The sequence below is a fragment of the Triturus cristatus genome, chromosome 12, assembly GCF_964204655.1.
Source record: "Triturus cristatus chromosome 12, aTriCri1.1, whole genome shotgun sequence".
NCBI lineage: Eukaryota > Metazoa > Chordata > Amphibia > Caudata > Salamandridae > Triturus > Triturus cristatus.
Window position 1 is genome coordinate 588,277,109 of NC_140595.1, and position 27,030 is coordinate 588,304,138.

The following is a 27,030-nucleotide window of genomic DNA, read 5'->3' on the forward strand; positions in this document are numbered from 1 at the left end:
TGGGGCCGAGAGGCCCAAGGACTCGGCCGTTGCCCGGGAGTCATTAAAGCGATTCAGCGCACTGTCCGCTTTCTCGCCGAAAAGGCGAGTGCCATCAAAGGGCATGTCCATGAGGGTGCTCTGGACATCGCCCGAAAACGACGTGGACCGAAGCCAGGCGTGACGTCTAAGCGCCACTGAGGTAGAAATCGCCCTACCCAGCGAGTCGGTAGTGTCAAGCCCACATCGGATAGCATGTCGTGCTGCATCCCTCCCATCGGCCAGAGCCTGGGTAAGTCGTGTCTGGACCTCCTCCGGACACAGGGGCAGCACGTCCTCCACCGTATCCCACAGAGAGTGGGAATAACGGTCCAAGAGGCAGGCGGTGTTCAAAGACCGCAGACCCAAGCTAAGGGAGGAGAACAGCTTCTTGCCGAACTGTTCCAGCCTCTTGGAATCCCGGTCCGGCGGAGCGGTCGGGAAGGAGGATTGGGAGGTAGAGGCCTGGATAACCAGGCTCTCGGGGGTAGGGTGTTGGGACAGGAAACTGGGGTCGCCCGGAGCAGGGCGGTGGCGCCTGGTGACGTTCCTATCCACAGGAGGAACTGTGGAGGGCTTGGACCAGGTGCCCTGCAGAACGTCAGTGAGGGCCTCATTGAATGGCAGCAGAGGCTCAGTGGAGCTTGCTGCAGACTGAAGCACCTCAGTGAGGACGTTAGTCCTCACAGCCACGGCAGGTAGCTCGAGCCCAAGGGCTGCGGCCGCCTTGCGCAGCACCACAGAGAAAGCAGCACCCTCCTCCGAAGCCACAGTCGGAGGAGAGATGAATCCAGTGTCCGGAGTGGTATCCAGACCACTGGGCTCCCCCAGTTCATCTGCCCAGTCCTGTGACAGTTGAGCCTGAGCGGCCATAGGATCCTCGGATCCCTCCCAGTTGTCCCCATCATCCGATTCCTGGTATGCAGGAGGAAGGATCGTAGCCGGGCGATAGACAAAATGTGTCTCCAGCGGCGCCGAACGCGGCGTCCATCAACACCGTATCGGCGCCGGGCCCGGACCGGGGCTGAACCGGGGCTCGACGCCGAGCGGAGTCGGCGTCGGAGGTGGTACCGGTGTCGACGCCGGCGGAGGAGGCGTGACGAGGTCGACTGGCATCGGCGGGGACTCGGGAACGGGTCCCTCTGGCGCTTGCGGCGTCGAGGCCGGAGCCGTCAACGGCGCCGGGGCCGGAGCCGCCGGCAGGCAAGGTTGCCCAGTCGGGTCCGCGGGGCCCGAAGGCGCGCCAGCGGGCGTCGACGGCGGAGCCAGGCTCCTCATGGCCGAGAGGAAGGCACTGACTTCCGCCGGCGTCGCGTCAGTCCCAGGGACCGGTGGGTATGGGGACTTGCGCGGCGCCTGCGGCTCCGCCGGAGCCGCGGGGGTGGAACCACCCTGACCCTCGGCCGAGTCGCGCGACCGGCGAGGGGAGTCCGAAGAGCGGTGTCGCCTCTTGGACTTCTTGGAGTGCTTCGACTTACCCGAAGACTTGGATCCCGACGACCGATGATGTCGGCTGCGGCTCCGCGACCGATCCTTGGACCTCCTCCTGGACCGGGATAGAGAGGGGCTCGAACACGACTCCGCGTCGTGGTCGAGGCCCAAGCAGTAAAGGCACCGGCGGTGATGGTCCGTAACCGACATCAAGCGGCTACAGTCAGCACAGGCTTTAAAACCAGGCATCCTACCGGCACCGGAGTCGAGACAAGATCAAAAAGGATCGAAAAAGTTAGTCAAAAAATGACTAAAGGGGTAGCTCTCCCGGATCTGCGCTTACTGGCGCGGAAAAAAGAAGAACTGACGTCAGCGCGCGAGGGCGGTGTCTAAGTACTCCGACGACGTTATTCCGGCGCACGACGCCGACGACGGACGCGGAGCCGCAGACGACGCCTAGCGACGCGCAAGGGGTATTGCTGACGAAAAATCTTCCGGATCCAGTCTGACGCCTGGGGATATTCTAAGGTGAGGAATCTAACTAACGTGTTTCTTTCAGATGTACATAGTATGAATTTAGAGAGAGAACTGCTGGGCTGTGGGTCTGATTAGCAGGCCCACAGCCACATTTAAGTCGAAAACCAGTGAAGCAAAAGCAAAAAGTGGAGGTGAACATAGAAAGCAGACCCTACTCTCCTACACTCGGAGCAGGCTCCGAAGACAGAGCTGGAGAACGACGACACTCCTGGTCCTGTGTCGCGTCAGCCAACCGACAGGGACAAGCTTTTCGCCTTCTTCTAGTGCTTCGACTTACCCGAAGATCTCAAAGACTTGGATGACGAATTAGGGTGGTGGCTCCGCGACCGGTCCGAGACCTTCCTCTCGACTGGGACTTCTAGCGTTGCAGAGCTGACTGCCGGGCCTCCAACAACTTTCGGGTCCACTTCTACAAAGAATATGGATTCATGGTCCGGCAATCGGAGCACGACTTTGGGTCGTGGTGGCACTCCAGGCACCCGAGGTGGGGGTCCATAACCGACATCAGGCGGTTACAGGCCTTGCACAGCTTGAACCTGGTCCGTTGATGGGACATCCCTCGTACACCAGGTGTCGGAAGACTCAAAAAAAGTCGACAAAAGTCGAGAGAAAGTTAGTAAAAAAATGACAAAGGAGTAGCTCTTTTCGGATCGGCGCAAGGCTGGTGTGCGAAAAAAAATAACTGATGTCAGCACGCAGGGCCGGCGTCTAAGTAGACACCGGGATGTCATTCCAGCGACCACAACACCAACGACGGACGCAGTTGACCGACGCCACCTACCGACGTACAGGAGTACTGCTATGAAAACTCTCCGGATCTGAAAAAAAAGGAACCTATAACTACAGTTTCTTTCAGATAATGTTGTTTCTTTCTACAGTCTGCATCCTCAGATTTCATGCTATCTCACACAGCAGCCTCTATATTTCTAAAACCCTTAATGAAAAATTTACCTTGACAAAGTATCTGATGGGTGCCCCTCTGTTTTCTTTGAAATGACACTCTCCTTACTCTCCATTCAACCTTTCTCTGTGCAGCCTAATCTAAATTGCAAGCTTGTTTCGCTTAATCTTTATTATAGCATTTTTCCAAAATGCCTACACCTCATTTCATAGATCAAATCATCTCCTTCTTCAAGTCTATACCCCTGCAATCTGCCAATATCCATCTCCCCTTGCTTATATGTTAAGCCCACCAATCATTTGCACAATTTCACTTAGCACCCACTAATAACCACACCTAGCCCCTATTAATTTAGTCTACCACAAAGAAACTATAGCAAATGCATGAAATGGATTCCTTTAGAGCGAAAGACTAATCCCAATAACCAACAACAACCAATAAGCAATGTATTAACCCCTAACCTTGGGTTCCAAAGCAGCATGCAGTAACGACATAAATGGAATCACAATACAGTATATGCTGCATATACACCTGCAATTAAATGGCAGAAATGCAACTCTATTTGAGCTATGAGCAATGCAGCAAAATAAATAGTTTTTGTATGCATTCACTATGATCTACTGAAACTAAGAGAAGGTAGTCAAAGGAGTTACTGGCGCTGTAAAAGATGTGTAGTTGTAAACTTGTGACTGGCATATCCTAAGTCAAACATTCCATACCACCATACTGTCACGCCAACTCTGATACCCAAGAAACTTTCCGCAGGATCAGCTGAGCTGGCAGAATCCTCGACAATATCCTGGCCCTTGGGCTTCTCACTTAAAAACAACACCTCTTGGAACTCTTTTCTCCTCCCAGATTTCACGGAGCTCCTTCACAACATGGCATCCCTTAAACCCTCCAACCATTTCAGTGATCTTTTACCCGCTAAGCTTTATAAAGATCTAAACTCAGCCATTCTCCCTCTGTGGTCCAGGATCATTCATGAATCCCTCTTACAGGGAAAGATTCTGGACTGCCTAAAGGTTAGGCAAATTACTCCCATTCCTAAGAAGCCCAATGCGGACCTATCAGATCCAAACAAATTCCGACCTATAACCAGCATTATGACTCTAGCTAAATTGCTTGAAAAATGCATCCATTCGCAGCTCTGCAACCACATTGAGACATATCAACTCCATGACCCACATCAGTCAGCTTTCAGATCAGGCCACAGTACTGAAATGGCACTAACGCACATTGTTGATGATGCCTTGAGAGCCCTTGACCAAAATGTCCCTTGTCTCCTGATCCTTCTGGACCTGTCCTCAGCCTTTGATACCATCAAACATGAAAACCTGATTGATCTTCTTCAACACAGTATGGGTCTCTCGGGCCTGGTCCTAAATTGGTTTGCCTCCTTCCTACATAACCGCACGCAAAGGATCAAAGTTAAACATATCCTTGCATCCAATACCCCTGTCATGATTGGAGTGCCCCAAGGATCTGCGCTCTCGCCCACTCTCTTCAATCTTTTTATGGAACCTCTTTCTGTCATTCTGAACCTGGGGAACATTCAGTACCACATGTATGCGGATGGCACGCAACTGTACCTGAAGATCTCCTCTCAAGAGGACATAAAAACATGAAATGCTGCACTTCCACAAACCCAACAATAGTTAGCTCAGAACCATCTGCTACTAAATACTCTTAAAACGGATTTTCTTTTGCTATCCCCACCAAATCACTCGGCTCCTACCCTTGACTAGATTAAACATCTCACTGCTCTGAACTGCTCCCCGCATATTGTAGACTCTGCCAAATCGTTAGGTATCACCTTGGATAAACACTTAAACATGGAAGCGCACATCAGTGCTAGTACAAGGAGAACCAACTTCCAACGTAACACACTTAAGAAAATCACACCTTTCTTCCCCCCTGAAGACCTCAGGCCGGCGGTTCAATCCCTGGTTATCTCTAGATTGGAATATGGGCTGGTGACCCTTGCTGGACTTTCAAAGCTAGCTTGGACCCACTCAGAACTACCCTGAACGCATTGGCTAGACTCATCACGGGCTCGATAAAGTATGACCACATTCCCCCCGACCTTTTGCAACTAAATTGGCTAACTATTGAAGCCAGAATCCACCTTAAGATAGCTTGCCTGATTCATAAAGCCATACACTACAACACCCCGTACTACCTGGCAAATAAGCTTGAACTATCAGGCTCCAGTAACCTTAGAAGTATGTCCACCCTTCTCTTGAAACCTCCAAGATTCAAAAAGAAAAGATCTTACGATCGTGCTTTCACTGGTCTTGCTCCGAAAATATGGAACACCCTGCCCTCCGAGATCAGATCCAATCCTTCCACTACTTCCTTTAAAAACCTGGTTAAACGACTACTCCTGAACGAACTTTAACAGCATCAACCTGGGATCATGCTCTTGTTTTTATTAATACCCTAATTCTTGTTGTAATACACTGATGCGTTTTATTGTATGCTTTGATGTTATTTTGCTCTAGTCCTCTAGGGCACCTTAACTGCATTAACTTGTGATCTTGCTCTTGTTTGTGTTAAAATCCCTGATTCTTATTGCACTTCACTGGTGTGTTTTATTTTATGCTGTTATGCTCTTCGTGTTCTAGGGCACCGCTGATACCCTCAACTCTTAACCTGATCAATTTACCCTTTGTTGTAACTTCACCTATTGTCACATTGTGTTTGTACAATTGCTTTCGCCAATTCTGTACAGCGCTCTGATACCCGTAAGGGTCTTGTTCGTGCTTTATAAAACTATTCAAATAAATAAATAAATGCCACAGATATTTAATGAGAACTATTGTGGTATGTTTAGATCTGCTTTTTATAATACTAATGTGTGATTATGTGGCTCATGTACATGTTTTCATAGAATTTAGTGTGTGGGACTCGGCACCTTTATTTATAACCAATAACTTGTTTTATTTCACTGTGGGCATATCTTCTCCTATATACGTTTTATAGGGTTTTTGAGGTTGTGCTGTGATAGCACGTTTAATTCGGTCTCATGCTTCTTTTGTGATGATACCCTGAATTTCACCTTTTACATACCTCTCTTCCTTCACCATGCAACTTCTCCTTCAGAGATGTCATCTGCAAGCGGAGCATCACTAACTCCTCCTCTTTTATGGATAGTGCTTGTGTGTCCTCTTGGTGTCGTCGCTGCCAGTGCTGGAGTTGGTTATTCATATCAGCAAGACGTCCTCCATATACCCCAGCCTACCAAGATCAAGCATAGACTTTGGATCATTAAGCAAATACACAAACAAACAAGTTACTACCTTTGGTAACGACTTATGTGGAATGTGGTACAGACTACCTAGCCACAGATTCCTTACCTTAGAATTATCCCCAGGCGTCAGACTGGATCCAAAAGAATTTCGAGAAGTACCCCTGCACACCGGCAGGCAGCGTTGTTCAGCTCTGTGTGGCATAGTCAGTGCCAATAGTGTTGTGTGCAGTACGTACATACGCGCCATCTCGGCACACTGACATCAGTTACCTGAGTTCTTTACTTTCCGTGACAGACATTGCTGATCCAGTCTAAGCTACTCCTACGTCATTTTTTGTCTGGCTTCTTGCTACTTCTTTAGAACTTTTCGTGTGTAGGTATGTTACCTAAGAAACCGACTAGTTTCAAGCTATGTGGGGCCTGTCACAGGCAGATGTCGGTCACAGACCCCCACTTGGCGTGTTTGTGGTGCTTGGAGTAGGACCACAACTCTACGGTCTTCGGAGACTGCCGCACCATGCACCCCAAGGCGCTGAGGGAGCACTCCCTCAAGCTCCTCATCACCAGACACCGGTCGACTCTGCAACGTTCGAGGTCCTTGCGACCATTCACGGAGTCGGCAGTCGAGGCCGGCATGGCTCATGGGGGTAAGGGCGTGGGGTCGCGCGGGGGCGAGTTGTCGCAAGGGAAGGGGGGGTCACGCGGGGAGGGTGGGGTTCAACTAATTAAAAATAATACAACTTACCTTTTCCGGTCCCCAACTCCTGTGCCTTAAGTGCTGGGTCTGCTCCTGCTTTCCTGCCTCCACAGCAACAGGAAGCAGGCAGCCTTCCTCCCCTCCCCATAGCGAATCACAACGCTGCAATGGCAGCGTTGTGATTGGCTGGGAGCCGACCCCACAGGCGTCTATGGGGAGGCCATTTTCCCCATGTAGGTTGCATGCAGCCTATATGGAGAAAAGGGAGAGTGCACATGACTGGTTTGGTCGGCCACAGAGGGCCGACCAAACAGTAAGGGTCTGCAACATTGGGCTAGCCACTCCTCCCCTGCCATCGCGCAGGACCGGAACAAACTCCTGGTAATTTGAAGGAAAATTTTATTTACCCTCTAAGTATCTGTTCATGGCATTTAGTGCTGGAGATTCATATGCTGTGCATACTTCCACCTTCTAGTGTTGAGCTCAGGCGTGTGCAACTTGTTTTTCTTCAAAGAAAGTCTTTACAGGTCACGAGGTGTAGTGACTCCAGCTATTAATGGTATTGCACGAGCCTCATCTACATTGTTGATTGTTTTTTTCCTGCACAGAGGGCAAGACTGAAGATGGAGCATAGAAAATGCAAAAAAGGAGACCATGGAAGGAAAGAAAATAATAATGACAGTAAAAGAAGAAAATCTGCAACAACCTCAGGTGACCAGGTCGGAAGATGGGAGCATGTGTATCTGAAGCACTACATGCCAAGACGAGATGCTTACAGGGTAAGCAACATTTTCTATTCGTGGCATGTGTAGCTGTAGATACACATGCTGTGCATCAACTGTAAAGCAGTACTCCTAAAAGAAGTGGATGTTGCAGATGACTGGAGAAGTGTACGTAGGACAGGCTGGCCAACTCTAGCTTGCTGTCTGGCCAGAACTTCCGCACAGTACTGTTTAGTGAAGGTTTGTGGGTTAGACCATGTAGCTGCTTTGCATATGTTAGCTAAAGGTATGTTACCCAAGAAAGTCATGGAAAGTCAATTTATTTATAAGTGGAATAAGGTCAACGAGGAGCAGGAAAGGTTCTTTTAGCTTTGGCATATCATGCTTATATGTATTTGGCTAACCAACGGTTTACACCTGATTTGGAAAGAGCCAGTCCCTTGTGAAGCTTGGAGTATGACACAAACAGTTGTTGGGTTTTTCAAAATGGTTTCGATCTATCAACATAGAACATGAGTGCTCTTTTGACTTCAAGAGTACGCACAGCATGCTGTGCTACAGATTCTAGTTGGGGAAAAAGACTGCAAGTTCAATCGTCTGATTGAGGTGGAAACTAGAGACCACTTTAGCAAGGAATTTTGGATTGGTTCTGAGGACTACTCTATCTTGATGTACCTGGAAAATGAGCTCTTCTAAAGTAAGAGCGAGTATTTCACTGACTCGTCTTCAAGAAGTGATGGCCACAAGGAAGGCCACCTTCCAAGACAGGAATTACAGTAGGCTAGAGTGAACGGGCTCAATAGGAGGACTCATGAGCCTAGTGAGGACAACATTTAAGTTCCAAACTGGAGCAGGGGGTGTCCTGGGTGGAATAACTCTTTTAAGGCTTTCCATGAACACTTTAATGACAGGTAATCTGACTAAGAAGACCTGTTGTCTGTTCCGTAGGTAGGCAGCTATGACAGCCAAGCATAATCGGATCAAGGTATAGGGTAGGCTTGATTTCTCCAAGTGCAGAATGTAACAAACAATATCCTGTACTGGTGCTATGAGGGGATTAATGTGTCCTGGGAGGCAGTAGTGTACAGTATGTTTCCATTTGGCTGTGTAACTGGCCCTGATGGTGGGTCTGCGCGCCTCTTTAGGAATAGACACACTTTTCTCATAGGTTGAGGTAACAAAATTCTAAGACCTCAGGAGCCAGATCGCAAAATTGAGTTCCTGAGGGTTGGGAGGCCTGAGAGTGCTGTAGTTTTGTGTGAGAAGGTCCGGTTTGTTAGAGAGCTTCTTTTGTGGGACTATGGAGAGTTCAGGCAGCGTGGAATACCATGGTTTGAGTGTCCTGGTTGGTGCCACTAGAATTAGCTTTAGGGATGTCTCCCCACCACGAACAGTAAGAGTGGGAGAGACGGAGAAGCATAGGCAAATATCCCTGACCAACTCACCTATAGTGCGTTGCGCATGGACTGTGGGTGTGGTAGTCTGGCAGCAAAGCGAAGGCATTTTTAGTTTTCTGCGGTAGTCAACAGATCTATTTGTTGCTCAAAGTATGAGAGTAGGACCTGGGGGTGAAGTTCTCATTTGTCCATTTGTTGATGTGTCTTGCTGAGCAAGTCCGCTATCTTGTTGTCCACCCCAGGAATATGTTGTATAATTAGGTGTATTCTGTGGTGTATTGACCACCACAAGATCCTCGGAGCTACACTGGACAGCTGTGGAGAATGTGTGCCTCCTTGTTTCTGTATGTAGAACATGGCAGTTGTGTTGTCTGTGCGTATCAAGAATGTCTTGTTCTGAATGATGGGAATAAAAGCGTAGAGAGCTCACTGGATTGGCCGCAGCTCCAGGTAAAAGATGTGAAGACGTTGTTGGTTAGGGGACCAATGACCGTGAACAGTAAGATGTTTGAGATGAGCGCCCTAAGCTGTGAGCGAGGCATCTGTTGTGGTGGTCTCTTGCGAAAATGGGTTGTGGAAGGGCCGCCCCTGTAACAAAATGTTTGTGTTCCACCACTGCAGAGAGCGATGTGTGCAGCCCGAAACCAACACTAGGTTTTCTAGATGATCCTCTGCTTGAGACCACTGTGCTGCTAAGCACTCCTGTAATGGATGCATGTGGAGCCTGACATGAGGTACTATTGCTAAGCAGTACGCCATCATGCCGAGTAGGCGCATCACAGTTCTGACTGTTACCTGCTGATCTGAATAAAAAAGAGGCAGAATGTTTTGGAAGGCTTGTACTCTGGCTGGGTTGGGGTAAGCTTTTCCTACCTGTGCATCTAGGACTGCGCCAAGCAAAGGCTGTACCTGAAGGGGTTGATGGTGGGATTTGGTCAGATTGATGGTAAACCTAAACTGCGCAGGGTGTGAATTGTGTGCTCTAGACAGAGTTGCTGCGTAGCACTGTTGATCAGCCAGTCATCTAGATAAGAGAACATGTGGATGCCACTCCTCCTCAGATAGGCAACCATCACAGCAAGGCATTTGGTGAAGACTCTTGGTGCAGTGGTAACCCCAAAGGGGAGCAGATTGAATTTATAATGGCGTCCACTTTCCACAGACCGATCTACTGGGTGGATGGGTATGTAAAAGTAGGTGTCCTTCAGATACAGGACAGTCATGATGTCGCCTTGCTGCAAGGGTGGTATAACGTCCTGTAGAGTAGCCATATGGAAGTGCACCAACAGAATGTATCTGTTGAGAGGCCTGAGACGGGAGGATGGGCCTGAAGAAGCTATACTTCTTTGGGATAAGAAAGTAAAGGGAGTATACACCCTTTCTGTTGTATTGATGCCTAACAGGTTGTATGGCCCCTTTGTCCAGGAGGGCTTGTGGCTCCTTGTAAAGGACGTGCAGATGTTCTTCTGACAATTTGTGTTGACACTGGGTGTTTGGTGGTGTTTGAGTGAGCCCTAGACAATACCCCTCTTGTATTAAATCTAGAACCCAACGCTCTGTGGTGATTTCCGCCCACCTTGGTAGAAACCCCTGTAATCTTTCCCTGGCAGGTGTTGTGCGATCGGGGGATAGATGTAAGACGTCACTAGTTTGGAGGGGAAGGCCCTTTTAGGGGTGGCACCCTTACCTCAACCTCTTCCATTATTGTACCAATACCCACTTCTATAGTAAACCTGCAAGGGGGACTACTGTGTTGGCTTTGTGAGGGGAAAACAGGTTCTGGAGTGGGGGTCTTAGATGTGCCACAAAACGGTGTGTGCTGAAAGGAACCCATATGTGATCTGTGTCTGTAGGGCAGCCTAGGCCTTGACCGTCTGTGTCCTTTTTGATTTTCTCAAGCATCTCATCTAACTGAGGGCCAAAGAGATGCTGACCATCAAAAGAGACATTGAGCAGGTGCTACGGTACCTTCAGTTTAAAGCCTAAAACATGCAGCCAGGCATGATGTTGCAGCATCTTCAACATCTAGAGGGCAGCAGATGTCAGTGCTAGAGATGATCTTCTCTTGTGCCACTAACTGCTACCCCTTCTTACGGAACTGCTCTGGGAGGTGCTCTACCATGCTTTCCAATTGGTCTCAGTGTGCATGGTTGTCTCGGGACAGCAAGCCAACTGAATTTGCTGTAAGCCAACTGGGCGCTGACTGAGCTGCTAATCTCTTTCCCTCCGCATTAATTTTCTTAGTCTCCCTGTCGGGAGGAGGTGCATCACCTGTTGCCTATGTTAGCATGCTTCTGGCTGTATGAACAACCAAAGAATCAGGGGGTAGTTGGTCACAAATGTATGGAGGGTCATTAGGGGAGGCTTTATTTTTTTATTTAGAAATCTGTTTATTGAGTTTGCAGGTGGAATCACATAATACATCATATATAATCAGTGAGCATCATTACATATATCACTTGGCTAAATGTCAGCGCACAACGCATGTAGTCCGGCTGCGTTACATTAACTGAAAAGTAAACAGCAGTGCTCAAATTTACAACCTGCGAGGTTCTGAGCAAATCTCTCGCCATGCGTGATGCTGTGGCCGTAGCCCTCGTGGAGAGCATCCGCTCAACATCTCCTGTATCAGTTACGTGCTAATCTCGGTGCATCCCCAAACAGTTATACAAACAGTGCTAAACTCCCCGCTCAGTGACCGGGTAGCTGTCTCCTCAACAGCCTAGCAACTAAAACAACTTCCAACAGCAGCTCGCAAGTTCTATTCTAAACGGCCCCTCCCTTATGATCCCCTTCCCCGTCAGATTCCAAACTCCCCAGCCCCCACCGTCAGGACCAATTCAAGCACTAAGATTCAGTCCGCGACATGCACTGGCCTCACTTTTAAGCCTGCCACACCCGCCAGCGCAGCATCTCCACCAGGCTGATTGCGCCCCCTCGCCTAGCTCAGCTCCGACAGCGCGTCCCTGCCACCACCCGGGGTCACCCCTTCCGATTGCAGCAGAGCCTGCAGCATCTCCCCCCATTGGGATGCGATGGGTGTCACTCTAAGGCCCAGCGTCTCCTCCCGCCGAAGTGCCACCTCCTCCGCCTTCGCCCACACCAGTAAAGAACTACGCCATGCTCGCACATGTGGCGCCACGTCTGCCTTCCAGCGTTTGGTGATAAGTCGCTTAGCCACTACGATCCCCAGATCGAGAAAACGAGAGGCCACCTTAGCCGGGGGCGGCCGGTGAAAGAGATGTAGTAAATAAGTGGGCCACTGAGATGGAATATCCCGGCCCGTACACCTGCGGAGCTCCCCATGTATCGCCTGCCAGTACATTTGTAGTGCTGGGCAGCCCCACAGCATGTGGAGTAGGTCGGCGTCAACCACTGCGCAGCGGGGGCAGCATGTGTCTACGCGATGAAAATACTTATTAATGGCAGCCAGCGTAAGGTAGGCCCTGTGCAGGATAAAAAACTGTATTTGACGAAATCTCATGTTTCGAGGTATCCTCCTCGGCCCCTGCAGCACCCTCTCCCACTCTTTATCTACCATAGGGCGAACAAGATCCCCCTCCCATTTCTCGCGCAGTGCCCCTAGGCTCGGCGCCGTGTGTATCCGCAAGGCCGCAGCAAACCATTTGATTAGATGCCCCCCTCGGCCCATGACATGGAGGTATTGCAGCACTAAGTGTTGCTCCGGCTCTTCCCGCAAGTCCCCCCAATGACCCGTCAGCGTCTCTACCAGAGCCCGGGGTCGGAGAAACTGGCCCTGCGCCAGCCCCGTCTCCTCCGCCAGGGTCGCCGAACGGCAGGAGGCCCCCTTCATGGTATAAGTCCGCCAGTGTGTGGATATCCGCCGCGTGCCAATCCCTAAGTTCTGCAGCACCAAGCGTGCCTCGCCCGCAAGGGGAACCCTCCAGAGGAATGGCCGGGGCGTATGGGATCCCGGCCCGTGTCAGCCGGAGACATCGACGGTAGCATTTTTACGCCACCACTAGCAACAACGGTTCGGGCTTGTGCGTGCTAGTCGGGTGAAAGATTCTGAGGAGCTCCGTCAATGCCAGCGGCGGGTTCACCACCGTCGCCGTGTCCTCGCGGCATCTGTCAGCTAGCCAGCGGGCCACCCATTGCAGCTGCGCTGCCAGATAGTAGTGCTCAAGACACGGCATCCCTAGCCCGCCCCGGCCCACAGGAAGACACAGTTTCGGCAGCGCGACCCTGTGGCGCGCCGTTCCCCATATGAAGTCACGGAGGGAGCGCGTGAAGGGCGTGAAGAAAGACACCGGTATGTATACCGGGAGGTTGGCAAAATAATACAGCAGCCGGGGCAGTACTACCATTTTAACTAGCGTTATTCGGCCGGTCACCGAAAGGGCAAGCGTGCTCCAGAACGCCATCTGGGTCCGGACCGCTGTCACAGCGCGCCCCAGGTTACCCTCCACCAGATCCGCCGGGCGGCGATATATCTGGACACCCAGATAGCGAAAGGTGTCCGGTTGCCATTGGACCCGCACTCCGCCAAGGTGGTAGTCTGGGTCTTGGACGTCGTCCCGGAAGGCGAACAGACAGGATTTAGTGGCGTTGACTCGGAGGCCTGAGAGCTGCTCAAAAGAGTGTAGGATGCAGCCCAGCCTCGCCGGGATAGTAGACACGTCCCTGACATAGACCAGCAGGTCGTCCGCGTAAAGGGACACCTGGTGAGTTGCATCCCCCAGCGGGATGCCATCCACTAGCTCCCTGCGGAGCGTCGCCGCTAACGGTTCCATTGCAAGCGCAAACAGGAGTGGCGACAACGGACACCCCTGCCTGGTACCTCGGCCAATTTTGATGGGGTCCGAGACATATGGGCCAGTGCGCACGCGCACCGTGGGTCCTTTGTACAGTAGAGCCGCTAGCTGAAGAAAGCCCAGCCCCAAACCGAAGTGCGATAGCGTCGACACCAGGTATCCCCATTCCAGGCAATCAAAGGTCCAAGACCAGGCAGCCCGCCCTGGGCCATTGTCAGGTGCTCTCCTCCATCACCCGAAAAAACCGCCGCAGATTAAGCGAAGTGCTGCGTTTGGGCACAAAGCCATTTTGATCGCTGTGCACCAGCGAGGGCACCACCGGCGCCAGTCTCTCTGCCAGTATCTTCGCCAATATTTTATAGTCTGTGTTGAGCAGGACGAGCGGGCGATATGACCCCAGCTGAGTTGCGTCCCGGCCCGGTTTCAGCAGGGAAATCAAATAGGCTTCTTTCAACGATGCTGGCAATGTGCCCTCCTCTAGTGCCGTCAGGTAGAGGCTGTGAAGCCTCGGGATCAGGGACTCACGGCAGGTTTTGTAGTATTCTGCCGGAAGTCCGTCCGGCCCCGGCGCCTTCCCCGAAGCCAGAGAGGAGATAGCCTCCCCTATCTCGTCAACTGTAGGGGGGCACTCCAGGGCCGCATGGTGTTCCTCCGGAACCCTGGGCAATCCCACCGCTTCTAAGAACTCATCCAGGTCGCTCGCACTCCTCCGCCCCGTTGACCGGTATAGAGAGGCGTAGTGTGCCGTGAACGCCTGATGGATTTCCCTCTGTGTGTGGACCAGTGCCCCATCAGGTCCAGCGATTGTACCTACTGGGATACGTGCCGTCTCCTGCCTAATGAGCCAGGCCAGGAGTCGTCCCGCCCTGTCCGACGTAGCATGTACCCGGGCTGAGTGGGCCGCATAGTTGAGGCAACGAAGCCGTTCAAGGAGGTCGGCATGGCGTGCCCGGAGATCCAGCAAGCGACTCGAGTCTGTGCCCCCTCCCTCACCATGCAATTCGCACGAGAGGAGGCGGGCCTCCAAGGCGGCGAGAGCACGTGCCAACTGCTTGCGAATATTCCAGGTCGCGCCCAGACAGTGCCCCCTAATATATACCTTATGGGCATCCCATTCTATCAGCTCGCTATCTGTGGAGCCCTCGTTGAGATCAAAATACTGTTCGATCGCAGTGCCCAAGGAGGCCCGGAATTCCGGGTCCTCCAGTGCTGCTGTCTGGAGGCGCCATGTCGGCACCGGGGGCCGATCGGGCCGCCATCGAAGCCCCAATATGAGGGGATTGTGGTCCGAATGCGTCCGACCCATGTATTCCGCGCGGGTCACCCACGGAAGTACCGAAGGGGTGCCCACCACTCTGTCCAACCGCACATAAAGGCCGTGAACCGCAGAGTAGTACGAATAGACGCGCTCGTCCGGGTGGACATTCCGCCACAGGTCAGTGAGAGTCCAATGTGACAGCCAGGCGGTAAGGGTTCTGGCGTTCGACCCCACCTGCGTGCCCCGCAGGGGCGGGAACGACCGGTCCATGTGGATATCTAGCACGGAGTTAAAGTCTCCTCCCAAGAGCCAGGGGAGGCCAGCAAACAGCGCTAGTACCGACGACAGGGTGGCCAGGTAGGATGACTGCTCGACATTCGGCGCATAAAGGGACCCCAGCAGCACCTGCTGACCATCTATCCTTCCGTGTACTAAGGTGTACCTCCCACCAGGATCCACCAGCGCCTGCAGACAGACAAACGGGGTACCCGCCCTCACCCATATCAGCGTGCCTCTAGCGTGTGCCGAGCATGTAGTGCCATATACCTGCCCCCTCCAGCGCGCGCGCAGCCTGCCCAACTCCCCAGCCGTCATGTGCGTCTCCTGCAGGAGTGCTATTGCCACTGCGTGTCGCCGCATGTATGCGTAGATGGAGTATCTCCGCGCCGGCGTGTACATGCCCCTAAAATTCCATGTAATTACATTTGTTGCAGTCATGCAGAAGTCCTAAGGGTAAGTCTGTGGCGGGGGGTCTAAGGGCAGCCCTCCAGGGCGGGGAGCAGCGGGCCTTCACCTGACCATGTAGAGAGCTGCGACATAAACCCTTCAACACAACAACGCACAAACATAGTACCGTGTGCAAGAACAAGCCAAACTGGCCAACTGAACTGCCAGGGCGAAACCCTCTACGGGTATTCGTCCAAACCATGAAACAATGCTCACAAAGCGTAACTAAGCCCGATTGTGGCTAGGGGGTAGGTTAGCGAGAATCCCTACGCGCGGGTGCACCTCCACAAAGGTGCCTGTGTACATGTGAAGCTAAGGGACCCCCAGGGTCAAGGCGCGGCGCCTATCCGGGAGATGCAAAGTCCCCCCCCCCCCTCCCCACATCATGCAAGGGCGGAGGAGTCTTACCCCAGCTGGCCACCCCGCTGCGGTGGGGCAGGAGCCCGGCACCCACCCCAGCTCACCTGTCCCGTCAGCCCCCAGAGTTCCAGCAACAAGTCCTCTCCTGTCTGCCTCTCACCCTTCTGACCACCGCTCGGGCGGGAGCCGCAAGGTGTCAATCTGTTGGTTACAGGACCCATCTCCAAGGAGTACCCCTGGGGATGACCCCCGATGCCCTTCGCGTTCTCGTAGTATATCACAAGATCTGCCGTTTGCGGGGTGACCAGCGGCAACAGCTGGTCTTCGGAGATCATGGTAGATGGGGAAGATGAGCCGCTGGTCAACACATCACCCCGGTCCTGGGCAGTCTCTCCACTCCCGCCGTCCGGTGATCCGAGGGTGGCCACCGCTGCCAGCGCATCCTGGCGTTCCAGCCTGCTCCTCTCCGGGCTGAGAGCCACCCCCAGACCTCGTCCCTCTGTGCGCCGCTGCCCCCTCCCTCTACGCTGGCGGGATCTTCTACCACGTTCCGTGGCGGCCTCCTGGCTCCGCGGTCGCCGGCCATCACTTCGCCCGTGTCCTCCAGCCAGTCCCAGACCTCGGATGGCGTGTCAAAGAAGCGAGCACCATCTGTAGTGATCACCCGCAAGCGGGAGGGGAACAGGAGAGCATACGTTATGTCCAGCTCACGCAGACGGCGCTTCACCGCCAGATACTTGCTGCGGCGCTTCTGCACCAGAGCGGTATAGTCCGGGAAAAAGTGTACCTATCCGGCCCCAACAGTGATGTCGCCTATCCTCCTGGTCTCGCGGAGCACCACATCTCTGTCCCGGTAATTAAGAAGTTTGAACAGGAAGGGCCGCGGTCGGGACCCCGGGCTGGGTCTCTGTGCGGGGACCCTGTGCGCGCGTTCCACCACAAATTGCGGAGAGAGCTTCTCAGATCCGATCAGGTTGCGCAGCCACTCCTCCACATATTGCTCCGGCTGCCTCCCCTCCTCGCCTTCCGGCAGGCCAACCACGCGCACATTGTTGCGCCGAGAGCGCCCTTCTGCATCGTCACGCGGTCCTCCAAAGTATGGACACGGTCGATGAGGTCCTAAAGGGCGGCCGTGTGTGTGGATACTACCGGCCTCACCTCCTGGAGAGTTTGCTACTGCTGTGTCACCCTGTCCGCCAACTTGCGGTGGTCCGCGTGGAGCAGCGTGAAGTCAACCGTGACCTTATCAATGCGGGCTTCCAGCGATGACCTTGTCTGTTCAAGAGAGGAGCCGATCCGCTCCACCGCAGCCAGCACCGAATCCAGCTTAGCGGCCAACAGCTCAGTGCGCGGGGCCGCGCCAGCTTCTCCGGGCACTGCGACGGGACCCAGCCCGGCCGTCGGCGTCCGGCCGTCTCTCTGTGCATTGCGCAGCCGGCCCATGACCAGTTGTTGTGCAGTGGGCATCCGCCCGCAGTCCGGTCGGCCAGCAGGCAGGAACGGCTCAGTCCCAGTAAGCCTCTCCGCCACCGAATTAGCCGCCGCAGCAGGGCCCCACCACACTCACGGGTCCACCGCGCTGAAGGAGGAGGAAGCGGAATGGGGGGGAAGGTAGAAGATGGCCCAGAGCGACAGGGGGGGCGGGCGACCCCAGAGCAAGTGACGCACCCCACAGCTCTCTCTGAGACCGCCCGCCAGGCTCCGTCGAGGTCTCCCTCCGATCCGCCTCTCCGCGTCCCGGTCTTCTCGCCTAGCGGCCCAGGCCCGTTCTGCACCACTCCACACCGCAAGGCGGGCCCCAGTCACGGCCCAGCAGACTCCGTCGCAGTCGCAGCCCCACAGCGTGGGGAGCCGCAAAGTGGCCTCAGGCCGCCGGCCTCACGCGAACGTCGAGTGCCCACCGGTTCCTCCTCTGCAGGCCCCTCAGGGGGCCGGGTCTCTTGGGCTGTAGGCGCGCCACACCCCTCGTCCGTCGTCTCCTCCCCGGGCCAGTAACTCAAGTGCCGCGTTCCTTCACCTGTCCCCTCCGGGCAATCGGGCACCAGCGGGCTCTGGACCATAGAGTCCTCCTAGTCTAGTCTCCGGGCGCGTCTCACCCTAGCGGTGTCCAGCCAGAGGGCCCCCCGCCTCCAGTGTCCGTACCGTGGGCCTTGGCCAGCCAGCCGCCGATGCCCCCCCGCAGGCACTCACGGGGCGGGTCGCGGCTGAACGTGCGCTGTTCCTCCGAGGTCCGACCTCCTCTGTGGCTCCAGGCCGCCAAATCCGACGCTCCGGCAGTCGCGGCCCAGGGATCTCTCGTCAAGCCGCGGGGCACAGTAGAGTGTGTGGCCGGTCGCGGAGCTCCAGCGCCTCCGCCCGCCGCCGGTCTCACCCCTCAGGCGGTCCCGAGCCGCCGCTCGGGACCCTCGCTCGCCGCTTGGCCCGGTTATGTTGCGGTGGGTGAAGGGGCTACCTCCGCCCTGGCTCCCGACGTCAGAAGGGGGTCCCTCACAGGAGATATGCCAGGATTGGGGCACCGATGCGCCGGAGCTCTACAGGCTTGCGGCCATCACGGTCGCGCGCCAAGCCACGCCCCATTAGGGGAGGCTTTATACTTGTTATCCATCCTAGGCGAGATCACCCTCACCCTGACATGGTCCTTAAAAATCTCAGTGGTAGGATTGAGGACACCTTTAAGCACGGAGAGATATTGAATAGAGCATTGGGTGGAAGAGGAGGTTTCTACAAGGAAATCATCCTCCTCTTGCTGCACATGGAGTTCTAAATTGTGAAAAGTGGCAGTTCTGTTTAACACCTCATGGTACGAAGTGACATCATCAGCAGATGACGGCTTAGTAGGGTACAGATCTGGGTCTGTGTCCATGGGGGGTTCAGCATCATAGTCATCCCATGGATATGGACCCTGTGAGTCATGAGGGTGGTCATATGAGTCATAAGGGAGCCTAGAACTGTCTCCACCCCCTGATTGTGAAGAGCCCTTAGGTGAATGATGTGATGACCCTCAAGGCAAGACAGGAGACACTTGGAGGTGAAAAAGGAGGAGGAGGCAGGGAAGGAGGAGGACGAGCAGAAGGTAAGGGAGGGGTTGCCCTGTCATGTCTCTTTTGCTTTTTGGGGGACTGAAAGTTTCAGTGGGTTAATGGCCTACTCAAAAGTGAGCTTCCACTTATGAGGCGCTGAGTCCTTTGTTACATGTGGAGGCTTTGCCAGAATTCGACCTGTGCCTGGCTGGATATGAATGCGCTGTTGTTGAGTATTCAAGTGTTCCTACAGCTTCTCGAGAATTGGCTGATCAAATTCCTCTGAATCCGCAGAGGATGCCACAGGGGAAGTTGGTCTTGATGGGACTGCAGAGATTCGCTGACCGGAGGGGGCAGAGCTCGATCTCAGCTCTAACTGCTCCAAGTCGACGTTCGGAGCAGGATGTTTCGGCTCTGAAGATTTCGGCTCCAACCCTTTTAACTCTGAGGATGGCCGAGGATGTGCCTTCAGGTCCAAAGCCAAATCTGCGCTCGAGGCTTGGAGTGGGCCTTTGTTGCAGAGAGTGTCTTGAGCGCTGGGTCCCTCTCCGAATGCCGGTGTCGACCATGGCTGAATGGCAGTGATGCACAAGAGGCCTCATAAGTAACTTGGGTAGCTAGACGCTTGCTCCTTCAAGTGCTGAGATATGTGAATATATGTACTGACCTTCTGAGGGCACTGGGCTGGCGGAGGCTCTTCTGACTCAACTTCCGATTTGAAAGGCTGCTCCATTTTGATGCCTAGAGTATCCACCTCTTCAACATCTGACCCCTCCTATTTTCCGAAGATGTCCAGAGTCTCCTCTACCTCATGCCTTTGCATCATGAAGGCAGAGGTAAACCAGTGTGCATGTCAGTTAGGAATATGTTTCTTGTTTGGGAATGCAAGGCAGGCCAAACAGGAATCCTCACGGTGGTGTGGTGACAAACAGAGGTTGCAGACTTCATGGAGGTCGGATTTTGGATACTTGGCCCGATGACTAGTACAGGATCGGAATGTCCTTTCCATAAGTGGAACATCCTCGACCCGACGAGCGATTGTGAGTCGATGGTGTTAATTTGACACAGAGTCCAAGGTACGTGGCGGTGGGAAACCGATAAAATGTTTTCGATTGTTTGTAGATACTGACGACAGGACAAATCCAAGGGCCCAGCAAGACCACCATGAGGTGTCGAACTGGAGCTGTGGACGACACGAGTATGAACTCGATGGCAAAGAAAAAACTATTCCGATGCCTATGACCATGCACAATAACACTGATACGTGGAGTAACTACACTCCGTGACCCAAATACTTTTTTATAAGAAAAACAAGTTGCACACATCCGAGCACAACACTAAATTGCACAAGTATGCACGGCATGTGTATCTACAGCTACACATGCCACAAACATATCAAATTGTCTATAATGGGTTTAGTATTGGGTGGTTGAAGTCCTGTTGACTACGCCTTCATACTAGTTAAAAACAACATTAGAATATTCAAGAACTCCTTCATGGCCTACAAGTATTTTTTCAATATAATGTATTTGAGATTATGCCGCTGAGAGCAATAATCATTACTGTAAAACTGACTGCTCAACTACCTACATATATAGACTTCTGGAGTTCTCAATAACTTGCATTTCCTCGGCACCTGTGGTTATGGATTCGAAAGAAGTACCCATGAAAAGGATTATGTTACTTACCCAGTAAGCATCTGTTCTTGTCATGTAGAGCTGAGGATTCGTATGCTTTGCATACTCCTGCCATCTAGTGTTGGGGCTGGATGTTTGCAAGTAGTTTTTCTTCGAAGAAGTCTTTCCCAGTTACAAGGTAAGTGACTCCTCCTTTCGATAATAGTGCGCATGGGCATCAACTCTATTATTGGATTGTTTTCCCGCAAGAGGGTCAGAATGGAATATTTAAGTGTAGTACAGAGATGTTCTTGCGTATGTAATGTAAATAATGAGAGCTGCAACAGCTACAGGTGTCCGGGCAGGTGGGAGGGTGCCTGTGAATCTACAGCTCTCTATGCCAAGAAGAAAATAAGTTACTTACCTGTAAACTATGATTCTCCAGTATTGGTATCTTTCATAGATTCACATGCTTGAATCATTCCCCATCGTCGGAGTCCCACGGTACATAAAAAGCAGTAAGTAATTACTCTAACATTTAAGTTAACAGAGAAAAACCATTCACTTTAATATCTCGTCCTAGTCATTAGATTTGGTCCAAACTCCAGTCAATCAGGCGACAGCACCCATTAGAACCCTCTCCACAGAGGCTCCAGGCTCTCAGATTTTCTAGCACAAGTGTAGTATAAACATACAATAAAACAGGGGAGCCTATATGGGGAGGAGGATGGGTCACATGTGAATCTATGAAAGATACCAATACTGGAGAACCACAGTTTACAGATAAGTAACTTATTTTATTCTCCAGTATTGGGGTAGCTTCCTTAGATTCACATGCTTGAATCAGAGTAGATGGTGGTTATCACATAGGTATGAATGTTCATACAGAAAGAATGTAGTACAGAGTACGAAAGAAAATTGTACATCACCCAGTGTATATCACACTTATGAACCACTTATTTACATATTTAGATACCTGTATAGTAATCTGACAATGCCTATGCACAGATTCATAGTGATCTTAATATATATATATATATATATATATATATATATATATATATATATATATATATATATATATATTCACTGAAAAAACCATAGGTTTCAGGGGTGTTATAGTTAGCTGGACTTTTCACTTGTACAAAACCATTGAAATTCCCCCGTTATAGTTAGTTCAGCTAACTATAACTCGCGCGCCCGCAATGCACTGCTGATGACGTCACATATTACATCACTCATGACATGGTCAGTGACATCACTCATGACATCACTGATGACATCTCAAATGACATCACTGATGACATCACTGATGACATCATCCAGTGAATGTCTGTTTTAATGAAAATTAAATATGTTTTATATATGTATATCTCAAGGTCGATGGAAGAATAAATGGGTATATAAGTGTCTAAATGGATGATTTGTTTTTGAAAAATTGATTGTGTAACTGACTGATTAAGTGTATCATAGTGAATACATGGCTTAGTGAGTAATGTTTAAATATGTAAATATCTGTATCAGTCTCTCACTTTGTGTAAAAGTGGCTGCATGGGTTGGTGAGTAGCTACATGGGTGTCTATATAGGTTATTAGTTGGTTTTTTGAGTATCATTCTGAGTGTCTACATGGTTCGGTGGGGGATATTACGTAGTGCATAGGTGCATGAATGAGTGACTCACTGTTTGTATGTGTTGAAGACAGCATGTGTGCAGGACTGTATGGGTGGATGAGTGTGTGTATGGGTGTGTTAGTGAGTGAATGACTGTCTCAATAGTGTCTTTATGAGTAACTACATATGTTTTAAACTAGTATATGTGACTATTGGTGTATATAAGTGAGTATATGTGAGAGTGAGAGATTGAAAGAGTTCCTGTATGAATAAGTATGTGTTTCTATAAGTGAATGTTTAAAAGACTAAGTATGTGTTAGTTTCCGTAGAAGTAAGTGTGGTGGTGTGTGTATAACTGTATATGCAAGTAAATGTATGTTTGATTCTTTATTAGCATGAGTGACTATGTGTGTGAGTAACTCTATGGATGAGTGGCATTGTGTAACAGGATGTATAGGTGTATGAGTACATATGATGAGTGAGTACATGTATGAGTGACTGTATAGGACTGTTGGTGAATGAGTGGATGTGTATGTGGATCTTAGAATTACTGAAGAGGTTGTTGTAACTGGTATTGGTATGTACATTGTTTTGAAAATGTTAGTCTCTATTTTTGAATGTGTGTATCAAAGGTTATATTAGGGTGAGAGGAGGTCTGCCACTCTATCACAAGGATGATGTCATCAGTGATGTCATTTGAGATGTCATCAGTGATGTCATGAGTGATGTCACTGACCATGTCATGAGTGATGTAATATGTGACGTCATCAGCAGTGCATTGCGGGCGCGCGAGTTATAGTTAGCTGAACTAACTATAACGGGGGAATTTCAATGGTTTTGTACAAGTGAAAAGTCCAGCTAACTATAACACCCCTGAAACCTATGGTTTTTTCAGTGAATTTCTGAGGTTTTTTAAATGCTAATTCCTAACTATAACGTGCCTGAAACCTATGGTTTTTTCTGTGAATTTCAAAGGTTTTTTAAATGCTAATTTCTAACTATGCCTACAAAGATAGGACATGTGAAGAAAGAAGAAAAAATGCACATAAAAAAAAAGAAGTGCAGAAAGAAGCAACAGAAGTCCTCAAAGACGAAGAAAAGTGCAGGAAGAAGGATAACGTGTAGAAAGAACAAAAAGAAGAGCAGAAAGAAGCCTTGTTGCAAAATCATCCTGTACCCTCAACTTTTTCAGACGGATACTGGTGGTAACTGAGTCTGACAAACCAGTCCTAGAGCCAGTGCTATGTTAAAAGACACTTAGAATACAGTGAAAACACCTATATACACTAGGTAACATTATGCGTTGAGGTCCCCCTGTGATTAGCATGACCTCCTCTGTAAGCCCCTAGTATATAATAGGGCAGGGGGATTAAAACTACCTCTTAAAACAGGCCATAGGGCGTTTTTGCACACGTTAACTCAGGCCCGGTCCCCTCCCTTCACCACTGTGTAAACACGCCCTGTGTCCGTTTTTAGTTCGGAGATTAAGTTCAGTTGAATCCTGAGGGTCCCTAGGGTCCAACTAGCTCACTAGGTACCTCCAGTAAGTGCCACAGAGCTGCGTTGCAGAGAGGTATAAAAAGTGGCACGGCCTGGACCACCTCTCTGCAATGCAGCTCAGTGGCGCTTACTGGAAGCACTTGGTGGGCTAGTTAGCCCCCAGGGGCCCTCAGTATTGAAGGGAAATTATATCCCCAATTTAAAACGTGCCATAGTGTGTGTTTGCACACGTCACCTCAGGCCCCGTCCCCTCCCTTCACCACTGTGTAAATGCGCCCTGTGGCTGTTCTAAGTTGAGAGATTAAGTCCCCTTGAATCCTAAGGGTCCCTAGGGTCAAACTAGACCACTAGGTACCTCCAGTAAGCGCCACAGAGCTGCGTTGCAGAGAGGTGTAAAAAGGGGCTTGGCCTCAGAACACCTGTCTGCAGCGCAGCTCCCTGGCGCATACTGGAGATGCCTGTTGGGCTACTTGGCCCTCAGGGACCCTCAGTATTGAAGAGGAATTAATTCCCCAACTTACAACTCGCCAGGGGGCGCGTTTGCAGAGTGCTGCAAGGAGGGGGCGTGGCCTCCGGCACGATGCCAGTCTTTTATTTATTTTAATTTTTTAAGAAGGGGGGCTGTGTGGTTCCCCTTCTTATTCTAATTTATTGGCCCTGATGACCCCATCCCCCAGGGCCTGTCTCCTAATTATATTTTTTTGACCCCAATCCCCAGGACCGGCCACTGTTTTTTATTATTTAAAAAAATATATATATTTATAGACACACCTAGGACATGCTGGACAAACCGTACGTACCTATCACCATGCCGATTTGCGTGATATTCATTAAAAGGCGACTATGCATACAATGAATCCACGTGGAATGTATTTACACCACTAGTGAAGCTCTGACATGTCTGATGCCCTACCGTGCCTAATCCCGGTAGACACCCTTGTCGTTTATTTATACAAACATGCGTAGCTATTGACGGGCACATTTAATACACATGCACACCAAGCCATTCAAAGGGGATTCGACAAAAATTCGACCAAAACTATGCAAGAAACCCCCCTCACGGTTAATAAAACACACATCCACTGCCGGATGTGTAATACTTTTTATTTTACTCTCTGGAAAGGGGACGAACATCACTTGAGAGTCACAGCATGCTCCTGGCAGAGCCCAATGCTGTGTTACACCCACCAGTGCCCGCCGATTGCCTCACACCTTTGTGTTGTATTCCACCAGCTAGTGCATATGCTATGACACTCTCTAGCCCATGTGCACTGTAACACCACCCCGTGAATATGTCATGCCACACTTGTCTTCGCACGGGTTATATTGCCCCATCTAACGTGCCTTCCTCGATGCCTATGTTATAACGCACAGTGCTATGCCATACATATTACAATCTGGGATCCATATCTTTGTCACAGTGCATATGCAACGTTATACTCCCCAGCACATATTTTATATTACAACTTTAGAGACTAGTTACATTACACAACACTGCCCTGTGCATATTACACTCCAAGGCGCATATCGCATAGCACGCGCTAGTGCCTGTGCTATCTCGCGCTCTCCAATGAATCTGTCATTGCGCACAATGTATTGCATATTATATTTCACGCCCGGTTCATCTTATATCACACTTTTTGGTGCATAGTTTATACCATACACTATATCTAGTTTTCATTTTCAATCGTGCTCTCAGGACTATGTTCTATATAACACTGTGTTCACCTACCCTTTTCACGGGCATTACATTTTGCGATAGGGGGTGGAGGGTCAGGGGGTGGTTCTGCCAAGTGAGCCCGGAGTCACAGTCACAAACGTCCTCTTCTTCCTGAATAAAAGTGAGATTATGCTGCATACTTGTTCATATTTTAAGTAGTTCGCACAGACACACGTTTTAAAAACAATAAAGTTCCTAATACCCGCCTTCTCTGAACAGTTAGCTTGCTGCCCCATCCCCCTCCTCCCTATCCTCTGTTGTGTGAATCCATGGACTAGCCTCCTCCCTCCTGCCATGCATGGTCTGATGTGCTGCCACTGCCCTCAATTTAGTAGGATGTACCAGTCCACTCCTCCTGCCCTCCATTGCCCAATTCTATGCCCCATCATTGACCTCCTGCTTAAACTCTGTGCTTAGCTTGCTGCCCCTATTCTCCTTCCCCCTGCCCTCCGATGTCTTTGTGCATGCCCCTGCTCCATCCTTTTTGCCCACCATGTTCCATGGACCTGCCACTCCTATCTACTCCGAGTGTTCTGTTGAGCTGCCACTCCCCTCCCACCTGCCTAGCATTGTCAGATGACTGTAACCTGTCCCTGCCACCTCCACCCTGCCTGTCCACATGCCATGCCCCTATCCTCTTCCTCCTGTCCTACATGGCCCATTGTACTGCCACACCCTTCTGCCCTCCCTGGTCTGTTGTGCTGCAACTGCTCCTCCTGCCTGCCCTGTGTGGTCTGTTGTGAGGCCCCTTCCCCTGAACTTTCTTGTCTGTGCACAGGTCCTGACCCTCCCTTCTATCCTCCATCGTCCTTTGTGCATGCCCCTGCACCCTCCTTCTTGCCGATCATAGCCATTGTGCTGCCACTAACCCTCCCACTTGCCATGCATGGTCTTCTGTGCTGCCATGGCCCCTCCCACCTTCCCTGTGTGGTCAGTTAGCTGCCCCTGACCCCCCTCCCACCTTCCCTCCATGGTCTGTGTGTATGCCATCACAGTCTCACTGTTGCTCTTCATGGTGTGTCTTGCTTCTAGTGCCCATCCTGCCTGACCTCCATGGCTATCTTGCTGCTCCTGCCCTGCCCCCTTGCCTCCAGCCCTCTGTTTACATGTGCAGACCCCTACTCCCTCCCTCTTTGCTTGTCTGTTCCATTGTAATGCCCCTGATCCTTCCCTCCTGCCCTTTATGGTCTGTTATGCTGCAGCTTTCTCTCCTGTCTGTCCATTATGGTCAGCTAGCTACCATTGCCTCTTGCCCCTCTGTTCTCTGTTGTCCATGTGCATGATCCTGTCCCCTCCCTCTTGCTTTCTATGGATTGTTGTGCTGCACTCCCGTCCCGCATGCCCTGTGTGGTGTATTGTGCTGCTGCAAACCCTGATGCCTGCCCTGCAGGGTCAATTTGGTGCACCTCTCCATGTCCCTCCTGTCCTCTGTTATCCAAGTCCATGTCCCTACCCCATTTCCTTCCATGATCCAATGTACCATACTTG

The 27,030-nt window shown here is 51.1% G+C and overlaps 1 protein-coding gene across 1 annotated transcript in view; it reads right to left on the minus strand.

Annotated features, from left to right (window-relative positions):
- Nucleotides 1-27,030, minus strand: part of PMFBP1 (polyamine modulated factor 1 binding protein 1) — a 2,019,859-nt gene that overhangs the window by 232,274 nt on the left and 1,760,555 nt on the right. Inside the window, exon 39 of the mRNA XM_085636957.1 lies at nt 5,960-6,127. Within this exon, the coding sequence (XP_085493083.1) occupies nt 5,960-6,127 (168 nt within the window). The remainder of the gene's footprint in view (nt 1-5,959; nt 6,128-27,030) is intronic.